This window comes from Pecten maximus, chromosome 4 (genome assembly GCF_902652985.1).
Source record: "Pecten maximus chromosome 4, xPecMax1.1, whole genome shotgun sequence".
Classification (NCBI taxonomy): domain Eukaryota; kingdom Metazoa; phylum Mollusca; class Bivalvia; order Pectinida; family Pectinidae; genus Pecten; species Pecten maximus.
Genome location: NC_047018.1, coordinates 29,533,841 through 29,558,003, shown reverse-complemented (window position 1 = coordinate 29,558,003; position 24,163 = coordinate 29,533,841). Strand labels below are relative to the sequence as shown.

The following is a 24,163-nucleotide window of genomic DNA, read 5'->3' as shown; positions in this document are numbered from 1 at the left end:
ACTCTCTAATGACGACCTCGGGTAGACGGAAAATCCGGATACACGTCACGATCTAGCCTCCAGACAAGGTCGCCCGCGAACCACCAAGGGCAGATAGAGTTAGCTTGAGTTATGCAGGTATTATTACGATTGTACGAGCAGTAGTAATGATATTAGTCACCTGCATCACCTTATGATGACCAACATGTTTTTGTAATGGCTTCAGTGTCTGTCCCTGAAAGGAATTTCGATGCAAGGACGATAGCTAGATAGAACACGGCTACCTCACTCTGTTTACAAATGTTTCATTGTGTTCACCAATGTTTCATTGTGTTCACTTATATTTCATTGTGTTTACCTATTTTCATTGTGTTTAACTATTTTCATAATTTTTACACATTGTCATTTTGTTCATTAATGTTTCATTGTGTTCAATGATGTTTCATTGTTTTTACCTATTTTCATTGTGTTCACGAATGGTTCATTGTGTTTACTTATTTTCATTTTGTTGTGAAGGATGACGTTTTCATTCCAGATGGAAGAGACCTGCGTTCTGCTATTATTCTAATGTAATGTAAAGAATATTTCTAAACCTCAGGGGAATAGGGTTTTTTTCAATGAATCTTTTCGTCGCGTGTCTGCGACTTCCCGTGTGAACGATATTGATGTCTGTAGTATGTATTAATATATAGTTCATTGTGTGTACCTATTTTCATTGCGTTCACTAATGTTCCATTGTGTTCACCAATGTACCATTGTGTTTACGTATTTTGTGTTGTCTGCGTTGCTCTGTTCCTCATGTCTCCCTATAACAAGGACAATACATTGTTTATTATACCGAAATACACACTCGATAAGCAATTAACATTTTACTGCACATTTTGTGGCACGTTTGGTGTTATCGGCGTCCTTTACCTGCATAATATTATTGATTTAATTGTCGTCTGCCACATGAAATCGTCTGTTGTCTGCCATGCTTATTGATCGAAACACTTTGGAGTTCCGTATCAGGAATGACAACTCTTCAAAAAAAACAAAAAAACAAGGGGTTCCGCAAGGAGGGGGAACACACGAGGGGCACATGAAGTGAAGTCTCCCCGACACATGACGGCTCTCAACTAATCCCTAACTGCGTTACATTATTGAAGTATAATAAATTATCATATAAACCTCCGTTGAACGACTTCCGGTCAACGTAAGTTAGCTACTGTAAATGAAGCAATGCCTCTTCGTTTTCTATGCACTAGGTTTGTATAATCCCCAAACGAGACAACTTTACCGATTGACCAACAGCTCCGCATTGATTTTAAATTCAGATTTAAAATAATATAGGAATGAACACGGCCCACACTAATAGTTTTACCGAGTTTTACATGTAGCAAAATCAGTTAAAAAAAATTGAGTGAAAGTGCAAAATAGATCACAAAAGCTTTACCAGATTTGGTCAGTGTATGGTCTATGATTAGAAACAAGAAACTTGAACATCGAGTCTGAAACAGTCCTATAATTATGATGTGTTACACTTGGGGTTTAGCCCGCTCCTGAGGTAAATTACGAAAAAGCTAATACAGAGTTAATGGATGCCTTGACGCCTTCGATGAAGCTCGGGCGGATCGAAAACACAGTAAGTCTGTAAATGTGGAGAAAATTAGTTGGATGTATTCAAATGTTCCCGAAGCCAATTCCAAAACCAACACCTCCTCGTGCAATGTCTCTAAAGAAAATTAATGGTGAGCCTTGGTGAAAATGTCACGTGGTATGGGACACCTTTTCCGTCGGCTCTATACGCATATGTTACGGCCGACACGACACTCGTGAATGATATCCGGAAAAAATATTAATTACGAACGGTCTTTATAGAATTTATTTGGTCAAATACTGGGATCAACAAACTAGCTCAGGCCAACATTCTTGCCATGATGCACGCCTCTTCAACGCTTGATTAAAAAACATACAACACTGCTTCATCAAACTGCTTTGATTTGACATTCCATGTCAGAAGTAAGCTTGATCACACTGAAAATCGGAGGCAAATTGCACTCATGTTTCTTATAGAACGACAGACAAGTGGTACGCAAAACGAACGGAGTGGTGAAAAACTGTACGAGATATTGTAAATATTTTGTATCGAGGACATTCTTAACTGATGTGAAATTGGAAACCTTTGTAATTACCCGCTTTTCGAAAATTACGTCAGTTTTTCTGTACATTTGATGTCAAAGAGATAATCTCAACACTGTCACCATGACAACCAGTAAATATTCATTCCCCTACACCTGACAAACCAACACACACGACCAGTGTAAATATAGCTTTATTTCTCAGAGAGAGAAACCACACGATTCACCGATAATATGTTGTCGTTTGAAGAAACGATGCGTCAAACACAATATGTTACATCTGTAAACTACTCCATATCTAGATTCCAAGCAAGATCACAGCTAGCGTGTTAACACAGTAGACATATTGGTCCTCATTGAGAAACAATCACCAGACACGTATGAGTGACGTTCGCACACTTTGTGGCATTCTCAGTTTCTCCAGTAATATTGTACAAATTTAAATGAGTCGTCAATGGCAATAAAACTCTGTGTTTAGGGACGCCCTCTACTGGGGAAGCTTCTAGAAATGATGAAACACGGTTTTACATAATACATCTGGACACAAAACCAATGATTGAACAAAAAACGTAAATGAATCTACACACTTATATATACAATGTATAGACGTACAAACACTACAACACATGATTGTCCAGCGCACACATCCGTATAAAATACCCTGACTGGAACGGCAGTCTATAAAAGTACATAAATCAGATATCTTTAGGACTGTCGTCCCTCTGCTGACGAGTGGCCGTCACAGCAAAAATACTAGTGTCACGTGATCCGTGTCATTTTAGTCCATTTTATGGCATGCAATTCCAGTTCACGTTTCTGCCATCGATAATGTCCCTCGTATATATTATAGTACAAACGATATCGCGTACGATTGTCCATGTTTCGGAAATTTGAAATATTTCCAACTTGCATCATTGTCTCTTATCTAACACTTCCTCGTACCACAGGTCTGATGCCACCTTTTGTTTGAAGTCCCCGGAATGTTACCGCCTTTACAAATGTGTGTTGTTACCTCTGTGTGATGATGACCTCGCACAGCACCAGGCGCACATTAGGAGCACGGTCCTTAGAGGTCATCTCCACCGTTACGTATCTAAAGTACAAATAATCAGAGGTCATAACCACCGTTACGTATCTAAAGAACAAAAGTAAAAAAACAATCAGAGGTCATCACCACCGTTACGTATCTAAAGTACAATCAATCAGAGGTCATAACCACCGTTACGTATCTAAAGAACAAAAGTACAAACAATCAGAGGTCATCACCACCGTTACGTATCTAAAGAACAAAAGTACAAACAATCAGAGGTCATAACCACCGTTACGTATCTAAAGAACAAAAGTACAAACAATCAGAGGTCATCACCACCGTTACGTATCTAAAGAACAAACAATAAGAGGTCATCACCACCGTTACGTATCTAGAAAACAAAAGTACAAACAATCAGAGGTCATAACCACCGTTACGTATCTAAAGTACAAACAATCAGAGGTCATAACCACCGTTACGTATCTAAAGAACAAACAATTAGAGGTCATAACCACCGTTACGTATCTAAAGAACAAACAATCAGAGGTCATAACCACCGTTACGTATCTAAAGAACAAACCATCATTATCTACGTACCTGCCGCTGAGGTCCTGACGACAGTTTGTGACGAGCACGTGACTATTTAGGGGCTCGGGGTGACTGAAACACACCTGGCGGTCACCACTGGAGTTAGTGTTTCTGATGTACACGTACATGTCATGGAAATCTAAGGGCAAAGACAGCAATCATAAACATCTCAAATTTAAAACATTAAATGAGTTACAAATTGCGAGTGCGTTTATTAAAATGCGAATTGACAGCAAGAAGTAAGTAAATCCCTTTACCGAACCCTACGCGGCCGTGGATCATGACGTCACCCACAGGTCGGACGGTACCCAGATCTACCTCCCAGATAGGACGAATCTCCGCGTCTACAATGACAAACAACCAGTAGTCAACATATCACCAATATCAAACTTATAACATATTGTGTATACAGTGAAACCTGACCTTACCGACACACGGTGTGGCCGAGTCAATGTATCAGATGTGACAGTGTGTCGGTAAAGTCGGCAATGACATAAGAGCATGTCGCAGTTCCGGTGAATATGGTCGGGTGAGACAGGGTGTCATTAAAATCAGTGGTAGGTAAAATCAGGTTTCATTGTATCAACTAGATAAAACATCATCGACCTGTTTATATGCTAAGAGATTCGAGAGGGATTGTGATTCTCACAATGATCTTCGCTTGTACTCTGCAATTAGGATATACCTGTATTATGTTCTTCCTTTATTCCCTATTTATGTTTGGAATTTACCATTCTGAGTGAAGATACCATCTGGTATACTGTCTTTAATAGTAATGTGTAAACGAAATATTCCTTATTTTTTTTATTCAAGATGCAAAAACTGCGGACAAAAAGAAGCATACAAATGAACTTTGAGAAATATCAAACCGCGACAAGGCGACAACACGAATGTTTACCGCGACAACCCGAGATTCCGTACGCGCTAATTAGCGTGTTCAAAATGTCGGGTTGTCGTGTTGTCGCCATGTCGCGGTTTGAAAACGCAACAATACGACATTTTATCTACTAAATCTCGGGTTGTCAGAGTTTCTAAACGCGACAAAGCGACAACACGAATAATATTAGTCCTGTTATGGAAAAATCAAACCTAAATATAAAATCACATTGTACCTGGACTTTCTTAGAAAAATAGTTTAGTGATGAATCTAATAGTCAAAATCCAATATCGCTTCCTTGTTCTTCAATCAATCTCAATATCAAACATGACCATCTACTGACCAATAGGAAACCCGAGAAAGGTTGATTAAGTATTTCTAACTATATCTCTGTCAAGAATATTGACTTAAGGACAGATGTACAGACGGGGTAAGGTAAGGGTTGATGAGGACATCCCACTATATGATGATGACAGACTTAACATAAGTTACGAATCACACTGACATCGATCTATTAGATACAGATCTTAGGTTACAGGTGAGATATTTGACATCTACCAGATGATTCTACACCCAGAAAATGTTACCTGTCTCTGAGCACGTATTGATGTCGCCATCTACAGCATACTTGGATTCGCCGTCTGCTGCCGCTATGTTGGTTGACGTCTGTGCAGTGACCTTCTCCAGAGCGAAGTTGTTTAAAGACACCAGATCCGCTATCAAATAGGTAGCAAAATAACAGTATATGTATAGGAATGGTTGTTAGATTTGTAAAAAAAAAAAAGTTTTCTGTATGACACACCATTTAGATAATTTAAAACCGTCGCCATTTTGATAAAGTTAGGGTTATGTGAAGTAATTTACCAGGAAATTGTCTCATATGCGCTTATCAGTATTTCATTTAATATACAAATATCACCATCAATTTGAGTAGCTTGACTAAAACGATGTATTAAAATGAAGTTATTCATTAAATATCTCTGAATTGCCATGTATAGTTACCGAAGTGAGTTCCAAGGAACTGGTTGTCCCAGACTGAAGACCCCTATAATCAGACAAGGAAATACATGTATACACCGCGGAACACGTGTTGTGATAATACAGTAAATGAAGGGAAAATCAAGTTCGCCAGATATCTTTACATGTTATTTGAAAAGAATAATTCAACAATGGTACAGTGGTTCTAGAATAAAGATCAACAAGATTAATTCTATGGACCATATCACTGTCTATCGACGTCTGACAAGTTATGCGAGAGTTGGTAAATCTTTGTACTTTGATTTACATAGGAGAATACTGACAATATCAATTCGCTCAGCATGCTCAACACTAACCATTTACTAGAAGAATCTGCTGCTCCCCTATAGGGAAATATGGAACTCTAGTTCCGCAAGATTCAAAGATCGTCATCGCTTGCACTTGGCCGTAGAGTAATCAACGAGAAACATATTCTTCTTTGATAGTTCTAAGACAATCGTTATATTTCCGGGTAGGTGTTGACTGAATGTAATTGCCAGCGAAAGCATTCACCACTAACAGTACACTACACCTCTCACTGACATTATATATTCACTAATGACAGAACAGTTCACCTCTTACTGACGTTAAATATTCACTAATGACAGAACAGTTCACCTCTTACTGACGTTAAATATTCACTAATGACAGAACAGTGCACCTCTTACTGACGTTAAATATTCACTAATGACAGAACAGTTCACCTCTTACTGACGTTAAATATTCACTAATGACAGAACAGTGCACCTCTTACTGACGTTAAATATTCACTAATGATAGAACAGTACACCTCTTACTGACGTTAAATATATTCACTAATGATAGAACAGTGCACCTCTTACTGACGTTAAATATTCACTGACAGAACAGTGCACCTCTTACTGACGTTAAATATTCACTAACGACAGAACAGTGCACCTCTTACTGACGTTAAATAGTCACTGACAGAACAGTACACCTCTTACAGATGTTAAATAGTCACTGACAGAACAGTACACCTCTCACTGACGTTAAATATTCACTAATGACAGAACAGTACACCTCTTACAGATGTTAAATATTCACTAATGACAGAACAGTACACCTCTTACTGACGTTAAATATTCACTAACGACAGAACAGTGCACCTCTTACTGACGTTAAATATTCACTAACGACAGAATAGATTCACTAATGATAGAACAGTACACCTCTCACTGACGTTAAATATTCACTAATGACAGAACAGTGCACCTCTTACTGACGTTAAATATTCACTAATGACAGAACAGTACACCTCTTACTGACGTTAAATATTCACTAATGATAGAAGAGTACACCTCTTATTTACGTTAAATATTCACTAATGATAGAAGAGTACACCTCTTACTGACGTTTAATTATCACTAATGATAGAACAGTACACCTCTTACTGACGTTAAATATTCACTAATGACAGAACAGTACACCTCTTACTGACGTTAAATATTCACTAATGATAGAAAAGTACACCTCTTACTGACGTTAAATATTCACTAATGATAAAACAGTACACCTCTTACTGACGTTAAATATTCACTAATGATAAAACAGTACACCTCTTACTGACGTTAAATATTCACTAATGACAGAACAGTACACCTCTTACTGACGTTAAATATTCACTAATGACAGAACAGTTCACCTCTTACAGATGTTAAATATTCACTAATGACAGAACAGTACACCTCTTACTGACGTTAAATATTCACTAATGATAGAAGAGTACACCTCTTACTGACGTTAAATATTCACTAATGATAGAAGAGTACACCTCTTACTGACGTTAAATATTCACTAATGATAGAACAGTACACCTCTTACTGACGTTAAATATTCACTAATGATAGAACAGTACACCTCTCACTGACGTTAAATATTCACCACTAACTGTACACCTCTTACTGACGTTAAATATTCACTAATGACAGAACAGTACACCTCTTACTGACGTTAAATATTCACTAATGACAGAACAGTACACCTCTTACTGACGTTAAATATTCACTAATGACAGAACAGTACACCTCTTACTGACGTTAAATATTCACCAATGACAGAACAGTACACCTCTTACTGACGTTAAATATTCACTAATGATAGAACAGTACACCTCTTACTGACGTTAAATATTCACTAATGATAGAACAGTACACCTCTTACTGACGTTAAATATTCACTAACGACAGAACAGTGCACCTCTTACTGACGTTAAATATTCACTAATGACAGAACAGTACACCTCTTACTGACGTTAAATATCCAGTTGACACGTAGAGTGGGATGCTGTGAATGTGAGGTATCTACGTCGTTGAATTTCTAATCGATTAACAATTATAGCTTCACTGCTCTTCTTATTCGACAAAGCCTGCCATCATCGACTTTTCAATCTATACATTAAATTGAGAAATACATGTCCTTCTTATCCCTTGATGGCAATTAAATCAGGATGTAGCTATATCTTGAGATAAGATTCCCAGTAAATCAAGACTGACGTGCGCGGCATGCGCTCTCGTGTGTGTGTTCAGTCGTTATGTCATCGATAGAACAACTTGTTCTCCGCCTGTCAGGGATCTAAATAGAAATGTCGTCGGCTATATCCTCCATGACATGCTTGCTCGTCCCAGAAGTAGATATACGAAGCTCTACTACAACGAGGCATTCAATGGAAATCTTTAAAATCTCTTCACTTATATTGGAATTTTGATATGGGCTACCAGTTCCATTTTAAATGGCCTATACAACGTAAGGTTTATACAATGCTGAGCCTTGCAATCTTTTATTGGAAAAAAATAGCGTATGGAATTCTGTCATTGTGGTCGACACGCTTACAATAGTTCAGTATTAAAGTACATTTCCGTATCGACAGACACGACCTTTTACGAGCGATATTCCTCAGATGATATGGAAATGTAGTTCTTCACTATCACTATTTCATCTATTTTGTTCTGCCGTATAAAGAATTGAAATGCTTAGTTTAATCACCTCCATATCTCTAAACTGAATGTCATTCTAATACTAGAATGTCTTTGGTAGAGGTTGATACCCTCCTCCAGTCGTCGGCTCCAAAACACAACAGAGGCGAGATCTAGGAATTCATTCCTATATAATCGGCTGGTTTTTATAGCTTCCTCCTGATAACTAGTATTTTAAAGAATATACAGAAATTGAATTGTGCACAATATTTTTTATAAGCGTAAAATGCTTTTAATCTGGTCAAATTCACTGACAAACGAAACAGATTAAATTAAGTTGTTTCATTGAGTCTGGCTTGAGTGGAAATTGAAATGTAAGGACCAGAACGTGGTGTCTTGTTCATGTTTACTCTTGTTGTTTGCCGGTTTTTTTTTTTTTTTTTGTTTTTTGTCGTTTTTGTTGTTGCTTTTTTGTTTCATGTGATTGTGTTAGTGGTGTTTAAGACTAGTACAACGTAGTTACTAACGCTAATTACATTCATCTGATGATGTAATATCCTCCCATTATTGTCATTGTTAGCCCGTATAAATCCATTGTTTTATCTCCTGTTGTTGTTAGTTACCGTATTAACCTACGACTACTCCAGGCCCCCATCACCTATATCACGGTTTGTAGATGATCCTGGTTATCTACGGTACGATCGTTTTGTAGACAATGTACCCTTTTGTAGTACTTAAGTGATGATATCGCATGCCCAAGCAGTCTACGCGGAAGAATATATTGTAAGTATCATGGTAAATCGGACTAGACTACTAGAAGGGAATCGAATTTGTTGATGATTTAGATCATGATAAAACCTTGATGAAGAAATTCAGAGCAGATTTTTGTTTTTTGTTCGAGATACACAACCTAGCAATGGAAATATGACAGGTAGAACAAGTGTTAGCTTTATGTAAAAAATGACAGTGAGATTAAGGTGATAGTATGAGGTGTGAACAATAAACCAGTAAATCACGAGGACATAACGACCAGTAGAATTGAAACATTACCGAGATGAAGCGGAAGTGTGAGATTGCCAACGCATGCGTAGGCAAACTGAAATGCTATGAAAATACAGAAAATAGCGAAATGTAGCGGAGAAAGAGGATATCGCAATATCCAAAGGCATTTTTTGCACTAAAAGTTCGTAATGGCATGATGCTGAATCAGTACTTTACGGATTAAAAAATAGTAATTGTCTTTAAAGCTTAAAAAGAAATCCGATCGATATGATTTATCTTGGGTAGACATAAACCAATAATGTTATTTAGTATCAAAAGTACTTGGCTGCTGTCAGACATCGAACAATTACGTTCGTTTGTTACATCACGTGAAGGGGGCTCCACCAAACGACGCCCTTATAACTAAGTTTTACACTACCATAGTTTAGACTAGAGACAAATATAGACAGGCGCCGTTCTTTTTATCAATACACACGAGAAAATTCGCTAGACTATATATATATATCTTTTTTAAAGAAAATGTACAAAACAGCAATTTCCAATTGATTTCGCTTGATATAGGAGTTTTGATTCTGCAATATCGAGCTTTACCTACATTGAAAGCACACAAAGACAGCGTTTTATACAATTTGAATTCGAGGTTTTAACAAGCGCCCATTACTGGTGTCATTTTCTCTGAAATGCCCTGCGGAATTGATGGCGACACGACAAAATTGAATTACCTTGTGATTCTGGCACTGGTGGAATCTAATGGTTCCGGTTACCATGAGGATCAACGACAATCCGACGAGAACACACCCCACAATCAATAGCAGAAATCGCCGCACCGTGCTACATGCTGGCCTCTGCAACTTCATCGTCGGGACGTATTTCCGGGTGATGGTAAGAAAGCCTTCTGACTTCCGGTGGTCGTCACGGTCATCATCAGCGTCGCAAGTTAACATGGGTACGGCGTCTGATCTGTCCACTCTATCTGGGGGAAGGAGCACCGTGGATGATTGGTCAGGGTCACCATGCATGGGGTCATCTCTGTTGGTCATAGTGGATCAGAGATTTGTGGTTGCAATTTCAAAACACAAAAACAATACACCAAGACTCCATTTGAGGCTAACAAACTCTTGTAGCTCCCACGGTTATTCGCACTATTAGATATCCCATACGGTAGCGTCAACAGCGAGCACGTTATATTCAGTGAGGGTTTTTGTATAAAATGGTACATTTAGTAAATACAGTTTGTAGTAAATGAAACAAAGTAAAGTCGTGTCTCCTTCATTTTTCCTTCCAAGGTCAGACGAGAGATGTTGAAGTTGGTTACATCTTGTCAGTCAGTGCCATCAGTCACTTCTCAATCGTTCACTGTTTCATTCCATGTAGATGGCGCTTCTTCAACACCTGTAATTGAAATCAGAAAAAAAGGTCATACATGAAGATTTACAAACTTGAAACTAAATGATTCCCTAATGTTTACCTGAACTTTTGTATAGAAAATACATAAATAAAGAAAAAAAGTTCACACTTGGTAACAGGACAATTATTACCCGGCACACTGAGACGAAAAGGCTCGATGTTTGTGATTATCCCGCTTCGCCTCCTTGTTTATAGTAGAAGGCGCGTTCGTTAATTTCTTGTGCTTAAAACATATCACTCAACTTCTATCTCAGTAGCACAAAGCAGTTAAATCACGCCTCTTTCGTCTTGTTTTACTACAAATTAAAGTAAAGCAAAAATATTCGTCTCACAGGGTGTAAATTAAAATCAAAATTAAATTTTATAACAAACAGCAATTTTACAAAAATAGAACATCATCATCTCTTAAACAAATCTGAATATCCACTTTCTGGATAATCATGAAAACTTGGAACTAATTTACGTTTCATTAACTTGTCACTGGGAAATCGATTTGTGCCGATGATAGAGTTGCTTCACTTTATAAAGACTACTTTAAATCCTAGATTTGACCTGCTTGTGTCTATCGACTACTGGTGACATAGTGAATTTGACAGCTAACAAGTATATTCTTTATAATGCTGATTTCATACGCCACCACTCGACATTTGGCCACCGAGATGTCTGTGTATAATGGACATCAGGCGTTGACGGTCACTAATGACCACGCACTCGATGTCATTAGCTCAATGTGTCGGGAGGAATTATCAGCGCTTTACATGGTTTTACAATGACAGGCAGTTTAAAAGGTTCTCAAAGTATCGCTTTTTATTGATTACAGTATATATTTGCAAATGAAGTAGAAATAAAGGTTATAAAGGTCCATAGGAAACCGTCTTTGAAAACAATTTCAAATTTATTAAACCTCGTTTTGATGATAAGCAGAGCCGGTCTAGCAAGCTATACGTCCCGAGTTGCGTTGTTCGGGGTAAAGGTTGTACATCTGACGCACGGGAACTTTGCCAAGTGATATAAAATCATTTTATTCTTTTACGTAAGATCGGTGGTATGATGTGTGTATAACGTATTGCATGTTGTCTCGACATCTCCTGCCGCCAGACTAAAACAGTGAAATTTAGCGTCAGTATGAGGGGGCCATCACTTCGTGTGGTACAGGACGGGGACGATTGATCGGACGTCTGGCGTAATACGGGGCTGTAGAGGAGAGAAACTAGACACCTTCAACACTCAAAACAATACAAATCGAAAAATCAAAATCGTCTTCAGCATCACAGATATATATTAAGGTGCCTATTAATCAACCACTCTAGTTCGTGCGTTGGTTTACCTATTTAATGTACATGTACATTCAATTCCACCATGGGACTTTGTTCAATGTTGTCATCGGATTGAGCAGTCCCCATTGAGCTCGACATTGGATGGTTCGTAGTTTAAAACTTTACAATGCGTCATCAGAACGATCGTTGAATCTTTAAATTCCTACGACTAATATATATATATATTGTCGGTGACGAACTTCCTCCTTTTATTCCTCCTAAGTACTTTTTGCTAAATCCCAAAGGCTCCCATAGAACAAATGTCGACAGTGTTAATCCTACGATAAACACCGAGTGTGGATCATTACGAAGGTTTGGAATGACATGACAGACAGGCATTATTACCGATACAGTGTGTAGTTACGACGAACCAAAAGTACACGTCCCTATATTTATCTCTCGGAAATCTACGTAATTCAATTTACAACACTTTTCTCACATCTCGCTTACACGAGACTTGCCCATGATTTGTATATAACATAATAACAGTTACAATTACAGTGACTCCGGCAAAGATAGGAAGCATAATTTATCTTTTCCTTTAAAAGTTGCATACTTTTCTGATTATTATAATCAGTTTAAAACAGGTTGAATAAACAACAAGACGCTACTGACGTGTAGAAATCGTGATTCCAACTCAAAATCGATAGAATATGGGCAAAATATGGAAAGATCAACGCGGAAACATTTAAAGAGAACAAAAACAAAAAAACAAAAAAAAACAAAAAAACACAATCTGATATTCTGGAAGGGTCCGGGTTACACGAGAATGAAACGGTCAATACTTCACGAGGAAATAGAAAACAATAAGATGGTGTGTCGACCTAACAACTCCATAGCCTTCGTCGTACTGTGTCTTAAAGAGTTGGGGTTAAGCCCTTTTTTTTCTTCAGCAGTCGCTATCTATCACAAAAGGCATGATAATGGGAACAGGTATATGAATATCAAATCAAATAAGACATGGTAAAACTGACAGTTGGGGAAGCTGGAATGTTACTATTGAGAAATTGGAAATTCACAAGAGGGATGCGTGCTTATAACAGTTAAGTGATAAGCTGATTGTCATATTTGTTACGTTTTAACTAAAGCTCAGGATATGCAGAATATGTATAAGAGCATGTTCAGTCCTTGATTTCAAGTTCATGAGGATATATTCGATCGAATGAGCGGACAGTCGAAAGCTCTCCAGCGGGGTACAGAAATCCCCTGTTGTATGAATTCAGATACCACAGACAGTTGGAACTCCTTTAAGTGAATTAAGATAACGACTCCACGTAACGGACAATTGCAAGCCATCTAAGCGAATTAAGATACCAGCACAAGAGATGTGTGTGCAGTTTGTGCATGATGAAGTATTTGATACTTGTATACAACAACACCAAACGATCACACATTGCTGCCAATGAACTGTCAATGCTATACAGCCGAATTCATTACAGGCCAATATATTTCATCTTAACTGTGACGGGTTTTAATTTTGATTGACGATGTATACTTAAAATGTACTAGCTAGATATTAACTTAGACGAATGCGTAACTTGATAATTATATAAGATACATTAAACACTGGTTCTAATTTGAGAACGACATGTTACGTAATAATGCTGTGTAATTGATTACGAAGGAATAAGCTTAGGAAACCTTAAATTCATCAACCATCGGTGATTAACAGCAATAAAGCAAATTAAGTACGGCTGATGATGAAACAAGCATTAGACAATGGATATGATACGAGTGTACATTGTTTTAATACACAAGTAAAATATAGGCCAATAAAACATAGCAATAGCTTATTAACTAAGCTTTTGACAGACACAATAGATTCAAGTCCATTTGGAACTTAATTACTCTTTTGTACGGTTTCTTAGGAGCGGAGTAATGAAAACGTAGAAATAGTTTGGTACTAGTTTTGTTTCATGGACCTATATCAAAATGACAAGTAATACACTCATTTTAAACAGTGATCTCAGGTTACGTTGTCAGCAGGGATTTCAACTTTGTTTCGGCCAACGATGTATTACATGAACAACAATATATAGTAATTTTGGAAAAGTTGTTTTGTATGTATGGTACAGCCGATGTACATTGAGATCGCTGTACAGCTTGGTGACATGTTAGTTAGACAACCCTGTACTTACAATCGGCGACACAACACAAACGATAGGACCAACCCTACACCTATTATCTTCAGACACAATCAGAGTCTCGGACAAGTTATAATTGGTGGCCAACTGAACGAGAACATGTGTGATGGGATCTTGTATGGAAAAATTCTTTAGCTTCGAACTGGCACCTAACGGATTTAACAAACCAATTATCTCGAAAACCTCAAACTCTCAACCTCATCATACATCTAATTTCTAACACAGAAATACAAACAAAATATGTAACAAAACTCTAACCCGAAAATACCCTTAGTATACTATTCAATTTAGCGAAATTGAAGGAGTCTTGGCTTTCTGCCCCATTGCATTGATTACAAGCCGACACTCCAATTACGAAATAATCAACAACCTTCCAATCAGCGCTATCGGTCTTGTACGGAACCACCAGCAAGCATTTTAGCAAAGAACTATCTATAAACGTCTAATCCAGAACGAACAAGCAGACTTTCCAGAATCAATGAGAGGCTTCTAGGCCTTGATTTCTAGTTCAAGTTTTAAACAATCAATGGATTTCGCAGTCCAAAACGATAAACCGATTCAGAACTATAAATTAGTTGTCTGTAAATAGCCTATACTTAAAGTTACGAACCACCAATGGAGTTTCTAGTTCCGAATCATGAAATCGGTGCTGACTGGTTTGCCTGATGGTCTGTTGTCACCAGATCGGTTTCTCATTCTGATGACGTCACGTGACCTGTATCTGACCCTGATCACCCGTATCGAACACCCTGTATTATTCATGTAAAATGGTCTACGTTTTATTCTCCGTTTGTCATTCCTGTCTAGACCACCGCCAGGTACCCAGTTGGGAACGACCAGCTTACACAGATGAAAAACGCTATTTGCTATCTCTTTTCTAATATTCCAATGTAAGCAAGTATGTAATAGTAGCGCGGTGTTACCAAAATATGGAACATGGTGTATACAGTATTCTGAACCAGTGTCCCGCGTGCTTCCGTTGTACAATTGCTTGTAGGAAACTGTGAAGATTCCAAGTTTGTGCAGGTCAGTACTCAATAAAACATGAGGTAAGTTAATTGTTGCACTTTAAATGCCCGTTAGCATTTGGCAATATGATTGGAAATTAATAAAAATAAATGCCCCGAGACCACGAGTTATGGTAGCGCGTACTAATTCTCATAAAAACCAGTTGTGGATTCTAAGTAAACAATTACTTTGAATTATCGACCAGCACGTCCTTGAATGAAGGAGGTCATTTTCTTGTGTGACGTCACGATGTATGTGTTTTACACAATACAACCTTATATATAGTACAGTAAACTTCGAAGAGCGTTGCTCAGTGCCCTCGGGAGGGTGTCTGGTTTAATGTTATTGCTGTCTTGTCGGCACTAATCTACAACTGCTGGTGATATTGTTAAACTACAGAGCGGTTGACTGATGGAGAAGTCAATACTCGTTCTGAGTGTAGATAAAAAGATAGGCTCACAAACACGAGACAAGGCTGGTTCACAGGGGTACCTGTAAAGTGCGAAACGATGGCAAAACGAAACGAAACGAAACGAAACGAAATCAAACGAAACGAAAAATGAAAACATTGAAAAAAAAAAAAAAAAAAGACTTTACAAAGGCCTTAGTGTTTCATTCTCATCGGTGTTAAAACAACACACAGGAACGAATGAATTTATCGCAATATTCAGTTTTTAAAATATAAAATATCTATATTTAGATAATATGCTTAGTCTACGATTTATAGGCGTGCAAATCGCGTAATGTATTGTTGCACGCTCGATCTAAAATCACGTGACATAGGTGATTGTAAGCAACTCCTTTTATGGTAGGAAAGCCAGGTGTGTATCTGATCATGAAAAGTTAGAGTTCCGGGGAAATTGCTGCACTTGAAAGGCGCGATTCGTTTAAAAACGCCGGCTTAACGCGCTGTTCCGTTATTGCTCGTGTCGGGAGTATAGACAGAATGGAAGCATCAGAGGACGACGCTATTTCTGTAACTTTGATGAACTGTGAATAATTCTGGATATGTTTTAGACAATATATAAGTACTGGATTAGTTAAGTGGATTTCCTATGGTTCAAAAAGGAATATATTTTATTTTATTTCAGCTTTGTTCGGAGATTTTCGTAAAACCAACTTGTTCTTTTCAACTGGATGCTTGAAATAGCGCTTATAGCAAGTTGAACTACGTTAACTTGTAAGATTAATGTCCCTTCATTTTGAAAGTAATAGTTGGCTATCAGTAATTCTTAATTAGCAGGTGGGTAAGAAACAGTGTATGTAGTTTATGATTATAAATGTATTGAGAAGAAGATATTTTACCAGTATTTGTGATTATTTTTGGTAGAATCACGTGTTTAATATACACAATTTGTGTACACACAATACACTACGCGATTTGTATGCCTATAAATAATGGACTAATCATATATTCTGAATCAGACATCGAACGAAGTCTTACAAGTGCGGACACAAAAATAAAGCACTAGTACTTAAATTAACCGTTTACGACTGACATCAAGTCCGTCTGATAGGACTTTAATTGGTGTCCCGTGTGAGAATGCCTAACTTGCACGATAAAGATCCCTCGGTGGTCTTTTGGTGTGATAACGCCGGCCCAGATGATAGGGTATTTAAAACCAATATTTAATAACTCGGAATATCTTTTAGGTGTTTAGATGGACGTCAAAAACCTTGATAAACCAAATTCACAGGGTAGGGTATTCTCTCTTCTCCCTTCATCTTCGCTAGGGTAAGCGTAACTGCTACTAAATAGTGCTAGGTTAGGACCCATTCGAATCTTGGGGTCGCTTTCAAAAATTAAACACATCATCAATTAGACAGGCGACTCTTCCACACCACTTTCTTATTTCATTCTATACTGTTCCCATTCTACTCAATTTCCAATCTTTTCTCGTCCGCTGAAAGGCCAAAAGGTTTTTTTCTATTTTCAAAGAGATACAGATACAAAAATGTCCTCATACATGAGGGCTAGCATTCGCCATGCTTCTTTCTTCCTATTGCGATGGATTTATTCCTGTGTTGGTTTTACACCGATGAGAATGGGACACTTAGGCCTTTGTAAAGTCTAATATTTTCTATTTATTTATCTAAAAAAATCAATGTTTTCATTTTTCGTTTGATTTCGTTTCGTTTCGTTTGATTTCGTTTCGTTTCGTTTCGTTTTGCTTTCGTTTCGCACTTTACAGGTACCCAGTTCAGAGTTCAATTGTGTCATTGGTTCAGAGATAAGACTAGTCGAAGGAATGTAAGATCAGGCGAGAGAAATCTTGGTTTTTCATTGGTTCAAGGGTAGGACCAGTCGAAGGGGATATCTTACTTTCATTCAGGGATGAGGCATGCGAATGGTTTATCTTAGTTCGACTTTCATCCAGGGATGAGGCCATGCGAAGGGGGATATCTTAGCTTGACTTTCATTCAGGGATGAGGCCAGTCGAATGGGATATCTTAGTTCGACTTTCATTCAGGGATAAAGCCATGCGAAGGGGAATATCTTAGCTTGACTTTCATTCAGGGATGAGGCCATGCGAAGGGGATATCATAACTTGACTTTCGTTCAGGGATGAGGCCATGCGAAGGGTATATCTTAGTTTGTCAACGGTTCAGGGATGAGGCCAGACGAAGAGGCTGCATTAGTTAGTCATTGGTTCAGCGATGAGGCCATGCGAAGGGAATATCTTAGTTTGGCTTTCTTTCAGGTTGACTTTCATTCAGGGATGAGGCTATGCGAAGGGGATATCTTAGCTTGCAAATGATTCAGGGATAAGATCAGTTGAGAGAGCTATATAACAGAGGTCAGTTTCTCCAAAGGTCTCGTCTCTGGTCATTCCAGGGCCTCTAGTTTACTTATTGAGCCAAATTAGCCGATTCAGTACCCGGAGAAAGTAACATTAAATGACGAAAAGTCGCTATGAGTTTTGCGTTGACATAGCATTATGTTTCCTGGTGTGGTAATTTAACATTTTAGCACATATAATTAGTTATCCATTACTTCAAATAGTCAGCCTAGCTAAGGATAGGTTTTCGTCACATTCTCAATAGATCATTACATATCAAGATTACCGCCCGACTGTCGACAAACTGTACACAGATAGCATCAGATAACCTCCAGCCTTATCAATCGTATTTCTATCATTAAGATATTGAGATTAACTCGTCAAAGCTTGCTTGTCGGTTATCAATACACTAACAATACGAAAAATCAGCTTCCATTGTTATCATCCAAATCCTAATGTGTCGAGGCTGTTAAAATGAGATCCTAATTTGATACGGATAACTAAAGACAGGAGGGTCCAACCTGTTACGTCATCAAGTCAAGTAAAGCTAGAGAAACATGTTTGTTTCTTGTAAAATGAGATTTATACTACAAACATATTGTCTGATACTAGAGTCAAATTATCTAAATCAGAAACAAAAAATCAATCACACATCATCATCATAGTCGTCGTCGTCATCGCCACCATGTAACACATTACTGATAATCATACATAATTTTATCATATAATCGTCCTGTTATCCAGTTAATTCGCCCATGTAATATGTATATGTTACTAGTGTGGAAGTTGTTTTCTGAGTAAAGTGATAACAAGTAGTTTAACTTTTTTTTTTCATTAACGAACAAATGACATTACGTCATGAAGTGGAAATCGAGTTTTGAGTTTAATAAAACAAAATTTGGACAGATCTAAAATTCTTTCTGCTAAGATCCACTAATTCTTTCTGCTAAGATCCACTAATCAGGAAATGTGAATTAGTCAGCGCCGGGGATTAATTAATAAATGGATTCTGAAACAAGGGACGGCGAAATTGTATCTCAACCGATTACTTTAGTCGTGTTTGACCAATAGAATTAAAACAACCTCTACTAGTTGATAGTATTTGTTCGTAGCAGGCGGGATTCGTCATAGGTCGTTACGTAAGTGAATGTACCAGAATATTTTAATGATATTATTGAAAAATCGGAAGAAAATCATCAATCAGGAATGTTCTAATGCTAGATTTAGAAAACGCATTTGATTCCACTGAGTGACCATTTGTACAAAAAAGTTTATTTGGTTTCGACGACTTTATTTTAAACTGCTTTAAAACTTTTCACTCGCATAAATCAATTTGTGTTCAAAACAAGTAACACGCGGAGTGCGAAAGGGTAATCCTTTGTCTGCGTATCTTTTTTATCATTAGTATTGAATTACTTAGCGCAGCAGATTTGAAAATGTTATTAATTGATTATATAGGACATGCTGTAGGAAATGAAATATGGAGCTTAACAAATAATGAACTTGAGAAGGTAGTTAACAGTTATAATTTTGGAAAATTTTGGAAAGAAATCGTGTCTATTTCGAGATATCTTTACGAACAAGCAGCTCCAGAAGACGTTATCTCTCAGTCTTTATGGTTTAATAAATAAATAAAAGTTAATACACCAAATATCTTCTTCAAACATATGTGTAATGAAGGCATCTTGTATGTTAAAGATGTAGTAGATGAGCGCGGAAATAGTATTCTTTGGACAGTATTATTCAGAAATAACGAGTAAATATTAATTTGATGAAATACAATAGTCTTATTTAGGGTAATACCGAAAGGCTGTGAGGGAATGGTAACAAACAATACAAAAAAATATTGAAAATATTTTGAATAATAATTTGAGGCAACTGAACATTTTTGATAAAACCCGTCTAAGTATTTTTGTCTACTGTATTGATTTTTTTTCACTTATTCTTTGCTATTAAAACGAAAAATATTAGAACAACAGGAATGTAGCTTTTGTAGTGAAGCACCTGAAACAATATGCCGACATGTTTTGGATTGTACACATAATCACTCTGAACATGTTTTATAAATTCTTAAATATAATGTTGTTAAGACAGAAAACCAGCTTCTATCCTATTTGGCATAACTGATGCTTAAATGATAGACTAAATGTATGCAAGAGATATTATAGTTGATGCGACAATACAAAAGAAAACTGGGAAACATGCGAGACATATACAAAATTAAAGAAACCTTTATCTATATTCAATATAGGTTGGCCCAAAATGCAGCGAACAAGATCCGGCAAAATGGGAAAGTATCCAACCTTTTTAGAATAGACTCTGTACTAGATATTTTGTCTTTAGCGTATGTTTTCATCAAGAACCTTTATAACATTTGCACACTAATTATATAATAAACGCAATCAAAATATCAATAAAAAATGAATTGGAATTTGCGCAACAAGACCACATGGTCCGTTTGATTAAACTTAGACTCGTAAAGATAACCAGAGACCGTTGGGCCTTCTCGGTCACCACAGTTATGATAGGTAGACTGATAGATGATGTTTAGCTTTAGATTTAACGCATCTCAGCTTTATAACCAAGACTTGTTCAATAAAAACTGACTTCATAGAATATCATGAATCTTGTTCTTCAGGTTGGTAAGTATAAATAAACTTTGGTATATATCACAACCAGTGTGTGATATGAGCGCGACAAAGAATTGACTAAACACTATCAACAGCATCAATTCACGTGTGGGGAAATGACACCATCCATGTCCTCCTTTGACAGCAAATTATCTTGGATAAGAAAGATGACAACAGTACAAGTCTTTAGAAAAAAAGACATACATAGACCAATACCTCAGCTACCAGTCTCACCATACATTACACCATAAGTTGAGTGTTTTACATACTAAATAGGTATGATTCAATTGTCACAGAACATCAAGACAAAATACTAGAATAAAATAACATCCGTTCTGCTATGAAGACGTGTGGATATCTTGATTGGGCCTTGTAGAGGGTAGGTCAACAAATAAGATAAAAACAAAGGAGAGCACAAGAAAATGGCCATCAAGGAAAATAATGGGATGAAGTAGTCAACTCGTACATAAAGGGGTTATCCGAAACCATCCACCGGATATATCACGGCCATGGCACCACCAACAAAACCCCATAAGGATTTACGAAACTTCCCTGTACAATCGAATGCAAGAACTGTGATTGTCATATAAAGGAGAGACCGAGGGAGGATTTAGAGTCCGTCGGGATTACAAAAAAAAAATGAAACTTAAGAAGGCTGGACATTTATAAGTTTGAAGGGTCCCAGGTAAAAGAAATCGGCAATCACAGACCGCACGACAATATCATATCATTGACCGTAAACATTTCAAACTTATTAACAGAGAGAATAGTATTTCAAGCAGCAGGTGAAGGAAGCCACACGAATAGTCGGCAGCGGGCAAGTTCTAAACCGGGACGAGGGGACCTTTAGACTCTCGTAAATCTATGACCACGTTATGAACAAAGCGTGGCCGACCGACTTCACAGAGTAGTGAATTCGACTTGTATACAGTTTGCCACTTTAGTGTACATTAAGCATAGCGTAGACGGAAGACTTGTTGATTTAATTACAATGTCGTACACATAATATGATGAAGGTGGAACTGTCAACGTCACGCTCAAATCCTACACTTGTTATAATGTATACTAAAGTATATTCAAACTTCGTAGAAATTCATCCGAGTATACTTATTGATTAATAGCATGGCACTGAGAAATTGTAATTGAGAAGAAGTTGTTTAAAGAGTTTAACACAATTGATCCTCGTGACCTTGACAGTAGGTCACGACATAAATGCCTCCATCCCAGCATACTGATGGCCCAATATTATGACGTAGGTCTCTTGGTTATTGAAAGGAAGATGTCGGAATGTTTTAGTATATTTGACCCCTGTAACCATGAAAGTAGGTCAAGCTCATACATTTCAGCACTCAACAGGCCCATTATCGGGTCTCTGGACCTCTTGGTATGAAGAAGAAATCGTTTAAAGATAAGATTTGAGAATATTTAATCCTTGTGATCTTAAAAGTAGGTCATGGCCATTTTTTTTATAAACTTGATATCCCATCTTGTCAAACACCATCTACATTAGTCTCAAACCATCTACATCAATCACACATCATATACATCAGACACACACCATATACATCAGTCCCACATCATCAACATCAGTCCCACACCATATACTTCGGTCACACACCATCTACTTCAGGCACACACCATCTACATCAGACTCACATCATCTCGTCAGACTCACATCATATACATCAGTCCCATACAGCCTACATCAGACTCACACAATCGACATCATTTACATCAATTAGACATCATCTACATCAGTAACACACTATCATCTAAATTAGTCATACATCATCTACATCAATTATACATCATTAACATTATCTTTATTAGTCACATGAAATCATTAAAATAGCTTGAACTATGTGTAGGGTTTACAATAATATTTAGTTGTCCGGTCAATTCAAGCCGGGACACTATTAGGTACGTGTACTATATATTTTTTTTCTAAAAATATTGTGTCCGGAAACGGGGTCTGTGTAAAACATGTGTCACTCATGTACAATGTATGCTCTCTTGGTAACAGCATTCTTGGTAAGTACGTATATGTAGTGAGACATACAAACACAAAAAAATCAGTCATTTCGTTTCTATCCAAACTACATCGTTATATTATCAAGTTTCCGTGTTCAATACAATGACACTTGATCGAATACTGAGATAGAGAGCGCAACCTTCGTGATATCAAACCGGAAGTCGAACAGGCGTTACACCTGCCCACACAACTCACCTGCACCAGGCAGCCGACCAGCTGTAGAACTTTCCAAGTACAAAGGACTAACTGAATAATTTATACGTGACATCTGGTTTGAACGTCAACATATCACTTGTGTATCTCAGCTGCTGGGAACGGCCATGTTTTTGTTGAGTAATTACTTCTAATACCAAGCAGATCAAGTCAGATTATTTGTTTCCACAATAGATAAATGCATATCCGAGTTCCAATATCTTAACGAATTCAAACAAAAGCAATTTGCGTTGTATTAGTTTTCTGTATACATAAACCAATATTAAAAACAAACTTCACTCTAACTCCTATGATATTGTACACAGCAGACGACCTGCCACTGTTATCTACGAACAGGTGTCTATCCAATGTTTACAGATCTACCTGTCCTGGTGTCTATAATCAGATCGTTTCATTTTAATATTGATTTTTTTCTATCAAAACCTTAAAATTCTTGACAGTGTGTTTACAGTGCCGACAACTGTTGTAATGATAATGGTGACATGCATGTCACCACTAGGTAACCACTTCACGCCATCTTTTCTAACACAAACTCACTTACCTGCCACATGATAACAAAACTTACTCCTTACGACTATTCCAGTCGTCACATCACAGACGAAACAATGGCTGACGGAGCAGACGGCTACTGAATACCTGCTCAAAGACGGATCCTTCTCCCGTCTGGCGGCCTACGAATACAGCGCGGGAAGTTGCTCGTGATCGATCGCCTGCCGTCATGGAAACACGATTGTGGTCGTATGGACCAACGAATCTGCAAATTGTTTTGCCGCCAAATCTAGATGTGCAGCGTCCGCGCGACAGGCGGCTATGATGACTGTCGCACGTACAACGACACGGCTTCAATTTCCGTCATTAAGTTGCCGTTTCATGCAATCCTACATATTACCAGAATAAATAAACAGCGCTCTTCCCAAACTTATTTAGACACTCATACCTATACCATCCGCGGTGTAATTCATCCATTACAGCGAGTTGCGTGGGGATTATGTATTGAAGTCCCTTTGTCTCCGTCCGGGTGGAAGAAAATCAAACTTTGCGTATATGTACCCAATTTCAGGGTGGTAGATAAAAGTAAGACACTTTG

General features: G+C 37.6%; 1 protein-coding gene across 3 annotated transcripts; it reads right to left on the bottom strand.

Moving 5' to 3' along the window:
* Positions 1-2,280: 2,280 nt before the first annotated feature.
* On the bottom strand, positions 2,281-23,795 carry LOC117325761. Of its 3 annotated transcripts, none has more exons than XM_033882204.1 (7): positions 23,618-23,748; positions 10,269-10,938; positions 5,597-5,639; positions 5,182-5,310; positions 3,975-4,061; positions 3,727-3,856; positions 2,281-3,192 (listed from the first exon to the last, which is right to left on the bottom strand). In XM_033882204.1, the coding sequence occupies exons 2-7, from the start codon at positions 10,584-10,586 to the stop codon at positions 3,108-3,110; spliced, it is 792 nt and encodes a 263-aa protein (XP_033738095.1). In that variant the 5' UTR covers positions 10,587-10,938; positions 23,618-23,748; the 3' UTR covers positions 2,281-3,107. The 3 variants fall into 3 exon arrangements, with proteins under 3 accessions (XP_033738095.1, XP_033738093.1, XP_033738094.1); XM_033882202.1 differs by lacking the exon at positions 2,281-3,192 and adding an exon at positions 3,244-3,696 and having other exon boundaries at positions 23,618-23,795; XM_033882203.1 differs by lacking the exon at positions 2,281-3,192 and adding an exon at positions 3,244-3,696 and having other exon boundaries at positions 23,642-23,795.
* Positions 23,796-24,163: the final 368 nt, after the last annotated feature.

What these genes read in the sequence shown, in the direction of transcription:
- LOC117325761 (XM_033882202.1), bottom strand. Translation starts at nt 10,586, where the DNA reads ATGACCAACAGAGATGACCCCATGCATGGTGACCCTGACCAATCATCC. An exon ending in CCACGGCCGCGTAGGGTTCG is followed by an intron (nt 3,857 to 3,974) that starts GTAAAGGGATTT and finishes CTTTGCCCTTAG; the next exon opens with ATTTCCATGACATGTACGTG. An exon ending in CGTCAGGACCTCAGCGGCAG is followed by an intron (nt 3,697 to 3,726) that starts GTACGTAGATAA and finishes TTTGTTCTTTAG; the next exon opens with ATACGTAACGGTGGTTATGA.